Raw genomic sequence first — 11,333 nt, forward strand, 5'->3', positions numbered from 1 at the left:
TCTCTAGCCATTCTCCACCCAGCCAGTATTTGTGCTTGGGGTTGCCCCAGTCCAGTTGCAGGACCTTGCACTTGGCCTTTGTGAACCTCATGAGGTTCTCACAGGAAAATCTCTCAAGCCTGTCCAGGTCCATCTGCATATCATCTCTTCCCTCCAGTGTATTGACTGCACCACCCAGCTTGGTGTCATCAGCATACTCACTGTGACTGCACTCAATCACACTGTCCATGTCACTGACAAAGTGTTAAACAGTGCTGGTCCCAATACTGACCCCTGAGGAACACTACTCTTTACTGATCTCCACTTGGACATTGAGCTGTAGACTCCAGCTCCTTGAGGGTGACCATCTAGCCAATTCCTTACCCACCAGGTGATCCATCCATCACATCCATGTATCTCCAATTTAGAGACAAGGATATCGTGTGGGACAGTGTCAAATGATTTGCACAAGTCAAGATTCATGACACTGAGTTGTTCTTCCCCTCTCCACCAATGTCATAAGCCCATCGTAGAAGGCCACCAGATTTGTCAGGCACGATATGCCCTTAGTGAAGCCATGTTGGCTGTCACCAACAGCCACCAGTTTGCTGTCACCACCAGACCAGAAGGCAAGGTAGCGTGATGTATCAGAGAGAGGCATTTGCAATGAACCTGTGCAAGGAGGGTGACAGAAATGTCATGTGAACACTGGGGATAATTACTGAGTTCCGCACAGAGAAATGTCAGGGCTCTGTGAGGTGCCCACATCTGAGCTGGCCTTGTGCACTGCTCATCCACACTGGGCTGTTCAGAGACATGAGTCCCTGCCTTGCACACACGCAGGCAGTGCACTGCAGCACTTGCAGGGTCCGTCTGGCTCCTGCAGCCACTGCCAGAGGCTGGGAGGCACCTCAGCCCTGCGGTGCCTCACCCTGCTCTGCCTTCCTCTGAGATGCCCCACGGCATGAAGAATGGGCACAGGGGCCTTGGGGGTTCAAGGAAGCACATCCCAGAGCTGCAATCAGGTCTTGCACTTCGGACTAGATGGTCTCTGAAGATGCCTTCCACCTGAACTATTCTGTGCTATTCAGGCAGTTGCCCAGTGGTTGTTTCTCTCAGGATGAAGGGACCTGGAGACGATGTCTGCCCCACTGGCCTTCATGACTCCCCCAGGAATAGCTGATGGTCTTTGTGCCCAGTCATCTTCCTCTCTGTGCCTGCTGGCAGCAGCAGCAAAGTGTTTCTGTTCCCATGTCTTCTCTGCACATGGACAGGGCCCTTCTCTTCTCCCGAGACATCCCATCGCCCAGGGAGCCTTTCCCAGGTGAGCACGTCTGTGCTGGCCTGGCCGGCCACTGCTGCAGCCCCTCACCACTCTCCCCACAGCCCCAGCTGGTGGTGCTGCTCTGCAGAGTGAGGGGGCTGTGGTGACTGGGGCACTCTGCAGGACCATGGTGGGCAGGCTGGGGGGCAGAGCCAGTTGGTGGGGGCCCTGCCACTGACCAGCTCCCACAGCTCTTCTGTGGCCATGGGGTGCTCAGAGGTGCCTGGCCTAGCAGAGCGAGGAGCCTCTTTGGACTTTCTTCCTTCAGCATGTTCTGAGACGTCAGCAGCTCTGAAAGCAGATGTGAGCCTTCAGGCACGGTCCTTTCAGGAGGGAAATGCTGTTCTGGAGGCCAGCTGTGTCACCCAAGTGCCCACTGCCTGTCCCTGCCTGCAGTCCAAGCGTAGCCACACAGCAGCTCTGGCATCAAGCTACAGGAGCAGCCAGGCCTTACACCACCAGCAGGGCTCAGAAGGAGAGGGTGGCAGTGGCAAGAGAGCAGCTCTGCATGGACCCAGCGCTGGTGCTCCCTGGCTGTGCTGCTGGGCTGGGACTATTTTTCTCTCCACCTCCACACACGGGCATTGCCCATGCAGAAAAGGTCTCCCAGGAAAGATATACCAAAAAAAAAAAAAAAATCACTTTAATTGGATAAAATACACAGGCAAAATGCAGAATTATATTTCTTTCTGGACAACTTTTGTAAGAATAAAATTGGGGGGGAAATAATCAGCACAAGAACATAAGACAAGCTTTGCTTGTCATGAGTACTTTTAAGAGTGATTTGCAGAACAGGGCAGGCAATTTATTGCTTACGAAATATTGCCAGTCATCAATTTCTGCACAGCATCCTTGAGATGCTGGTTCCTCATGCTGTAGATGAGGGGGTTCACTGCTGGAGGCACCAGCAAGTACAGAACTGCCACCACCAGGTTCAGGGAAGGGGAAGAGATGGAGGGGGGCTTCAGGTGGGCAAACATGACTGTGCTGAAATTCAGAGAGACCACAGTCAAGTGAGGGATGCACGTGGAAAAGGCTTTGTGCCGTCCCTGCTGCGAGGGGATCCTCAGCACAGCCCTGAAGATCTGCACATAGGACAGAACAATCAAAACAAAACACCCACAGAGTAGAAAAGCACTAGCCATAGTAATTCGAACTTCCCTTAGGTACAAGTCTGAGCAAGAGAGCTTGAGGATCTGGGGAATTTGACAGAAGAACTGGTCCAGGGCATTGCCACAGCTGAGAGGTAATGAAAATGTATTGGCAGTGTGCAGCACAGCGTGGAGAAAGCCACTGCCCCAGGCAGCTGCTGCCATCTGGGCACAAGCTCTGCTGCCCAGGAGGGTCCCATAGTGCAGGGGCTTGCAGATGGCAACATAGCGGTCATAGGCCATGACAGTGAGAAGAGAAAATTCTGCTGAAAAGAACAAGATTAGCAAAAAGACCTGTGCAGCACATCCCGCATAGGAAATGGTCTTCATGTTCCAGAGGGAGTTGGCCATGGCTTTGGGGAGAGTGGTGGAAATGAAGCCCAGGTCGAGGAGGGCGAGGTTGAGGAGGAAGAAGTACATGGGGGTGTGGAGGCGGTGGTCGCAGGTTACGGCTGTGATGATGAGGCCATTGCCCAGGAGGGCAGCCAGGTAGATGCCCAGAAAGAGCCCGAAGTGCAGGAGCTGTAGCTCTCGCGTGTCTGTGAATGCCAGGAGGAGGAACTCATTGTTGGAACTGCTGTTACACATTTACACTGAGCAAGGGAGCCTGACAAAATGAAGAAATGACAGTGCAAAATTTAATTACTTCTCTGACCAAAAGCCATCACATGTCTCAAAGAACACCTTCCCACGCAATAATCTGTGCCTCATTCCTTTCAGGAAGAGCTTTCTGCAGCTCCTTGACTTACCTGTGGTTGGTGCTCTGAGGGTGCCACAACAAAGCAGGGGGCTGTGCTGTGTGCTCTGCAGCAGTCAGTCCTGGTCTACAGCATCATGTAAAAGGGAACCCAGAGTGATCTGAGAAGTCCACTGGCCAGGGACATCTCCCTGTTTGCAGGACATGAGGAGAAAGTCAAATAATTCCTCAAGAAACAACAAAGGTGATGTTGGTACTGTCTGTAGGGTGAGGTTTGTGAAGGGATTTTCTGAGGTGCCTCACGGACGTGTAGCAATGCTCAAGGAGCCTTAGTATCCAATATGGATGTTACTACTCCATTACCATCCCTCTGCCTCAGCACATGGGCGGGAAACTGAAGCAGATTCTAAAAAGTGCATTGCCTTCTGGTAGACCTTGCCTTGCAGTTCTGCTTCAGCTTGGGGATGTGTGGAGCTGTGAGTGGCCTGTCTCAGGCAGCAGGCTCTGGGCAGCAGCAGGACCCTGCCCTGCCCTGCCGGGGGGCTCCTTCCACCCGCAGCTTCTCCCCACTGCCCCTGGGCAGCTCCCCAGGCAGGCTGAATGCTGAGCCTGCAGGCGGCAGGGGCCCTGCCCTGGCACACAGCCCCTGGGGTACATTAGGGACCCTGCTCTGCACCACAGCCCTGGGCACCCCAGCCTGCACCCCCAGCTGCACAGCCTGCAGCTGGCCCCAAGAGAAGCGAGCCCTCAGGCCCTGTATGCTGACCCTGCAGCACACAGGCCCTGCGTACCCTTCAACTCCAACACCGAGCATCCTCCTGACAGCTCCCATCGGCTGAGGGATGTGCCAGCTCCAGGAGAGCCTGGCAGGGTACGCAGCGGCACTGCCCTGCACCCAGAAACTTACCGTGGGGAGGTGGCTGGGAAGATTTCTCCCCAGCGAGCTCTCCTCTGCCTTCCCCTTCCCCGCCCAGGCTGCCCTGAACTTCTCTCCCCCTTCTCTCCTCTCCCCATGCCAGCTGCAGGCAGTGCCCCCAGCCCTGCTGCGCCCTGCAGAGGAGCTGCTCCTGGGCAGAGCTGTCTCTCTGCAGCGCTGCCTGCTTCCCAGGAGCTCCCTCCCTCCATCCCACGAGCCATCCCAGCTCAGCAGCACAGGCCCAGCCCAAGGCATTTACTGACCTCCCCTGGTGGGTTTGGGCAGAGCCCAGGAGCCTCAGACACTGAGAGGAAATGGAAGACATTTCTCAAGTAGAGAACGCAGATGCAAACACCAAAGCCTCTCACAGCATCAATGAGTCCCACTGAGGGACATTACTGACAAAGTCTCCCCATGGACTTGTTAGAACAGAAAAGTGCAGGCAGTGATGATGGGGAGACCTAGGCCAAGTAAAGGTGGCCCTGATGCTGAGGAAACCTTCACAGTATCACAGATTTCTAGGTTGGAAGAGACCTCAAGATCATCGAGTCCAACCTTCGACCTAACACTAAGTACTCCACTAAACCATATCGCTGAGCTCTACATCTAAACGTCTTTTAAAGACCTCCAGGGATGGTGACTCCACCACCTCCCTGGGCAGCCCGTTCCAATGCTTAATAACCCTTTCGGTAAAGAAGTACTTCCTAACATCCAACCTAAAACTCCCCTGTCGCAACTTTCGCCCATTCCCCCTCGTCCTGTCACCAGGCACGCAGGAGAACAGACCAACCCCCACCTCTCTACAGCCTCCTTTAAGGTAACTGTAGAGAGCAATAAGGTCGCCCCTGAGCCTCCTCTTCTCCAGGCTGAACAAGCCCAGCTCCCTCAGCCGCTCCTCGTAAGACTTGTTCTCCAGACCCCTCACCAGCTTGGTCGCCCTTCTCTGGACTCGCTCGAGCACGTCCATGTCCTTCCTGTAGCGAGGGGCCCAAAACTGAACACAGTACTCAAGGTGCGGCCTCACCAGAGCCGAGTACAGGGGCACAATCACTTCCCTAGACCTGCTGGCCACACTGCTCCTTATGCAGGCCAGGATGCCGTTGGCCTTCTTGGCCACCTGGGCACACTGCTGGCTCATATTCAGCCGACTATCAACCAATACTCCCAGGTCCTTCTCGGCCAGGCAGCTTTCCAGCCACTCATCTCCCAGCCTGTAGCTCTGCTTGGGGTTGTTGCACCCCAGGTGCAGGACCCGGCACTTGGCCTTGTTAACCTTGATGTGTCCCATGAAGTCCAAGAGTTGGGCCCTGACCCCAGCCTCTGGGAAGGGAGATCCTGTCCCTCCATCGGGGTTTAGGGCTCTTCCTGGGTCAGTGCAATGTGGGTAAGGGCAATGCCAAGTACAAGGCTACAGGAGGACAGCTCCTGGAGGGGGATGAGGAGGCATTGAGACCCTATTGCTGTAAGGATGATTTGTTTCCTCATAGGCATCATTGACAAAGACGAGAGTCAGAGATCAGCAGACAAAGGTGTTCCCTCTGTTGGGGACCTTCAGCTGTGCAAAAAAAACTTGACCATAACCACCACACGCTGTCCTATGCTGTCCCATGTCTGCAACCGTTTCCCTGCAGGACTTTGGTATCCACACTGCTTCCCCACGTTGTTCTCACCTGAGCACCTTCCTGCCTTGACTGATGTCTTTCCATCTGCCCTCAGTAATACCTGAAACACAAAGCCAGGGCTCTGGGTGACCTCCATCCTTCAATAAACCTTTCTCTTCCACCTCAGTCTCAGTGCCTGCAGCTGCATTTTGTGATATTCATTCTTTCTCATGCTCTTTTCTACTGGGAGGAAAAGCACCTACATATCTGAAACCACCCCTCAAACAGTCTCTGCGTACTTCTCTACTGCCTGGAGCCTCCATACCCCAGGGCCGAAGGAGCCTAGGTCTCTCAAACTGTCCATCTCATGTGCTTCTCGGCCTTTTGGCTAAGATCAAGTGCAGTATCTATTCTTATCAGTTTAATATCTGATACGTCCTCGATGAGAGGACTTCATATTAAAGGGATTTTTGGACTCAGGAGTTGGATCTGGAGCTTGCTCTTTATCTTCATCTTTTTCCACAAGGAAATGGTTGGCGACCTGCTACAGCACTTAGATGTACGCAAGTCAATGGGACCGGATAGGATCCACCCGAGGGTACTGAGAGAACTGGCAGAAGAGCTGGCCAAGCCACTTTCCATTATTTATCATAAGTCTTGGCTATCAGGGGAGGTCCCAGTAGACTGGCAGCTAGAAAACGTGATGTCCGTCTACAAGAAGTGCCGGAGGGTAGACCCAGGAAACTATTGGCCTCTTAGTTTGACTTCAGTGCCAGGAAAGCTCATGGAGCAGATTATCTTGAGTGTCATCACGCGGCACTTGCAGGGCAACCAGGCGATCAGGCTCAGTCAGCATGGGTTTATGAAAGGCAGGTCCTGCTTGACGAACCTGATCTCCTTCTATGACAAAGTGACATGCTCGGTGGATGAGGGAAAGGCTGTGGATGTGGTCTACCTTGACTTCAGTAAGGCTTTTGACACTGTTTCCCACAGCATTCTCCTCAAAAAACTGGCTGCTCATGGCTTGGACTGGCGTACGCTTCGTTGGGTTAAAAACTGGCTGGATGGCCGGGCCCAGAGAGTTGTGGTGAATGGAGTCAAATCCAGTTGGAGGCCGGTCACTAGTGGAGTCCCCCAGGGCTCAGTACTGGGGCCAGTCCTCTTCAATATCTTTATCGATGATCTGGATGAGGGGATCGAGTGCACCCTCAGTAAGTTTGCAGATGACACCAATTTCACAGAGAGTGTTGATCTGCTTGAGGGTAGGAAGGCTCTGCAGGAGGATCTGGATAGGCTGGAGCGATGGGCTGAGGTCAACTGCATGAAGTTCAACAAGGCCAAGTGCCGGGTCCTGCACCTGGGGCGTAACGACCCCAAGCAGAGCTACAGGCTGGGAGATGAGTGGTTAGAAAGCTGCCTGGCAGAGAAGGACCTGGGAGTATTGGTGGATAGTCGGCTGAATATGAGCCAGCAGTGTGCTCAGGTGGCCAAGAAGGCCAACAGCATCCTGGCTTGCATAAGAAACAGTGTGGCCAGCAGGGCTAGGGAAGTGATTGTCCCCCTGTACTCTGCTCTGGTGAGGCCAAACCTCGAGTACTGTGTTCAGCTTTGGGACCCTGTGGTGCAATTGCCTAAAGTAACTAGGAAAATAAAACTAACATTCACATTTTAAAGAAAATGTACAGCATTGAAGAGGCTTTCAGGGTAGGGCGTAGCTGCATTACCTGAGCATTCCCTAGGCTTCCAAGCTTAGATGCTGTCGCACTGGGGGAACCTGGTGTGCTGGCTTTAAGGAACAGTACGGAGCGTAGAGTGGAGTGGAGACACCATGGCTAGGCTCTGTGACCAGGTGGGGACTCAACTGTTCTTGTGCACACCGAGACCGATAAGCCGCACTTTTTGCTACCCTGAGCCAATGACCTGTCATGTTTTGACAAACGCTGTACTCTAGTGTACTTTTGCTCATTATAGTATCATTATAATATCAAAACACACCTCCATCCCAAAAGCTACCCACCTCCAAGGTGCGACTACCCCTCACTGAGCACGCGCTCTGAATTTCTCGGAGCCTATACCTTTAACAGAGACAGGAAAAATTTTCACCAATAATAGCTAAGATATGCTTGACTAGAGTCACTCAAGCTCCACCTAAAAGATAGAAAATAGTATAAATTGGCCTAAGAGAGAGGGGATGTCAAGGGAAGATCCCACCATCAGGGGAGATACCATCATGAGGGAATACACCATCCAGAGGACCTCCTGACTCCTGGGATCAGTCGACAGGCTGAGCCTCTCTTCCCCCCTACTGGAACGCCTTTGGGTGAGATTTGAACACTCGGTTATACAGTGTGTCTCCGCGGAAACTTAGAAATCTCTATAGAGTCTTTGTGCCTTTTAACACGTTAATTTCCAGGCTGCGCACCTGTGTATTTCATGCATGCTAGCTTGCTTTTGCAGACAGTAACTATTGCTGGCAATCTAAAGAACCTGTGTACCTGTTGCTGTAATAAATTGCACTTAACTTCATTGTTCCTAGCTGTGATAGTTCTCACTGAACACGGCTACAGTAAGGGCGGTTATACGTTATTGCTGAATCCATGACCATGGCAGTTCAGTGCTCTGAATGCGACCAGACCCATATCGGTTAATGCCTTATTGGTGAATCTGTGATTGTGATAGTTCAGTATCCTGAATCCGACCGGACCCGTAACGGTTAATCGGCTACACCCCTTAACGCAACAGACCCTCACTACAAGAAGGATATGGAGGTGCTTGAGTGTGTCCAGAGAAGGGTAACAAAGCTGGTGAGGGGTCTGGAGAGCAAGTCTTCTGAGGAGCGGCTGAGGGAGCTGGGATTGTTCAGTCTGGAGAAGAGGAGGCTCAGGGGTGGCCTTGTCACACTCTACAGTTACCTTAAAGGAGGCTGTAGCGAGGTGGGGGTTGGTCTGTTCTCCCATGTGCCTGGTGACAGGACGAGGGGGAATGGGCTAAAGTTGCAACAGGGGAGGTTTAGGTTAGATATTAGGAAGAATTTCTTTACCGAAAGGGTTGTTAGGCATTGGAACGGGCTGACCAGGGAAGTGGTTGAGTCACCATCCCTGGAGGTCTTTAAAAGACATTTAGATGTAGAGCTTAGTGATATGGTTTAGTGGAGGACTTGTTAGTGTTAGGTCAGAGTTTGGACTAGGTGATCTTAGAGGTCTCTTCCAAACTAGATGATTCTGTGATTCTGTGCCCACCTTGGCAGACCTCCCCTCCACATTCTCCAGTTTCTCTGTACTCCTCCAAAACCAGGAGATGCACCCTAGGACACACTGCTCCACAGGTAGCCACAGCAGCACTGAGTCGAGGGGGATGATAACCCAAGTGGTCTAGGTGGCCCCTGCTGCCTCTAGTGCAGCCCTGTAAGGTGCTGCTTCCTGTCAGCATGTCCCACTGGCTCCTACGGTGTCCTCGTAGCACCCAGCCCCTTCTCCTCAGGGTCCCCCCTCAGCTGCTCAGGTCCCACCCTGTCCTGATGGATGCAGGTATTCTGCCCCACGTGCAGCACTGGCCACTTCTCCTTGGCACCTTCAGGGGGTTTCTGTTGGCTGAAGGCTGGAGATTCTCAATGCTCTGAAGCTCCATTTTGTCACCTGTTCATGGATGGGTGCAGATGGCTCACCCTGATGGTGGTGACTCTCACAAGATAACAGCGTGAGGAGTGTCACGAGTCTACAGGCACTAAGGGACGTAATTTAGAGGAATTTCTGACCCAGGCAAGAATTACCATGAGAACCGTCTCTGAAAAAAACAATGACACTATAAAGCAAGCAAAGCCAGGACCAACTGAATGGATGTTGGGCTTGTTCTCTTCTAGGGTATTTTCTGGGAAAACATATACCTCTACAGACACACATGCAATATGGATCCATCCAACAGCTGGACTTGGACCCTCTGTCTAGCCAGGAGCTTGCCCCACGTCCCCTCCCATTCCCTAAACACACAAACCATGATGAGTCTCCCCTGTACAGAATCACCGAACCTTTGATGCTGGGAGGCAGCAAGCTCCAAGCATTATCTGCCTCCTTCTCCCGTTGATTTTGGTCAGGAGTTCTTTTTTCATATGTGTCAGCCTCCTGCCACTTTGCTTACTTCCTGTGTGTCAGGTTGGATCGTTCATGAGCTTGACGAGGACATGGTAGAAAAAGGAGCGACAGTTTGGATCCCAAAGAAGGGTAGATTTAGATTAGATATGAGGAAGAAATTATTTTCTTATCAGGGTGGTGTGCCCTAGGAAGAGGTTGCCCAGAGAAACTGTGGATGCCCCATCCCAGAAAGCGTTCAAGACCAGGTTGGATGGGGCTTTGAGCAAGCAGGTCTAGAGGAAGGTGTCCCTGCCCATGGCAGGGGGGTTGGAATTAGATGACCTTGACGATCCCTTCCAACCCAGTCCATTCTATCAGTCAATGCTCAAACATCAGCCACCTCCCTGCAGCCCTCCTCTCTACAGGGCAATATCCCAAAGGAATCCTCCAAGCAGGTCCCTCAGCAGGCCCAACTCTGCTCACCTCAAGTTCTCTCCTTTGCCTTGTTCCCCTCTCTCAGCATCCTCAACTCTACGTTCTCACCTCTTTCAAATCCCTGAGCAATTCATGTTGAGTTCTAAGGATGAGGTCCTGCAAGGTGCCAGTTGATAAGGAAAGGGACAGAATGTGGGGATGCTGACTCACACAAGGCTGTCTGATTGAGGGGTTCTAAACTGAGATAACAGCAAGAAGTAGCATCAAAAGGGGTAACAAATACAGGACAAAAAAAAAAAGAACAATATGAGTATGAGACGTGAGTGTGCTCAGGTGGCCAACAAGGCCACCAGCATCTTGTCTGGGATCAGAAACAGTGCAGCCATCAGGGCGAGGAAAGTGACCGTCTCCTGTAGTCAGCTCTGGTGAGGCCGCACCTCGAATACTGTGTTCAGTTTGGGGCCCCTCACTGCAAGAAGGACATCGAGGTGTTGCAGCATGTGGAAAGGAGGGCAATAGAGCTGGTAAATGCTCTAGAGAACAAGTTTGATGGGAGAGGCTGAGGGAGCTGGGGTTGTTTAGCCTGGAGAAAAGGAGGCTCGGGGAGACCTTTCCGCTCTCACAACTCCCTCCTAAGGGGTTGTAGCAGGATGAGGGTCAGTCTTTCTCCCAAGTAGCAAGCAATAGGAGAAGAGGAAATGGCTTCAAGTTTCACCAGGGGAGGTACGGGATGGGTATGAGGAACAATTTCTTCCCTGAAAGGGTTGTGAGGCCTTGAAAGAGGCTGCCTAGGGAAGGAGTTGAGTCACTGTCCCTGCAGCTATGCAAAAGACGTGTAGATGCGGTGCTTGGGGATGTGGTTTAGTGGTAGACTTGGCAGGGCTGGGTTAGCGCTTGGACTTGATGACCTCAGAGCTCTTTTCCAGTCTAAATGATTCTACGATTCTGTGATAATAAGCAGAAGTGCTGAGACACAGACCTGACCAAGCAAACACAGAGACAAGGACAAGACACAGACCATGAGGATTCTTCTTAACAGAAGAGTAGAGAAAGCAGCTAGATATAGAAGGTATCTTTGTAAGAGAACTTTCCAAGCTAGAGAAAGAGAAAAGCATATGCATGTAACTTTAATAAGAAAAGGACAAGAAACACACAAAGAAATA

The 11,333-nt window shown here is 52.0% G+C and overlaps 1 protein-coding gene across 1 annotated transcript; it reads right to left on the reverse strand.

The window, feature by feature from the left end:
* Positions 1-2,032: 2,032 nt before the first annotated feature.
* LOC310890410 (olfactory receptor 14C36-like) lies at positions 2,033-3,139 on the reverse strand. Its single transcript, XM_083852773.1, has one exon. It carries the CDS (start codon positions 3,040-3,042, stop codon positions 2,116-2,118), a length of 927 nt encoding a protein of 308 aa, XP_083708899.1. The 5' UTR covers positions 3,043-3,139; the 3' UTR covers positions 2,033-2,115.
* Positions 3,140-11,333: the final 8,194 nt, after the last annotated feature.

The sequence above is a fragment of the Anser anser genome, assembly GCF_964211835.1.
Source record: "Anser anser genome assembly, contig: HAP1_SCAFFOLD_36, whole genome shotgun sequence".
NCBI lineage: Eukaryota > Metazoa > Chordata > Aves > Anseriformes > Anatidae > Anser > Anser anser.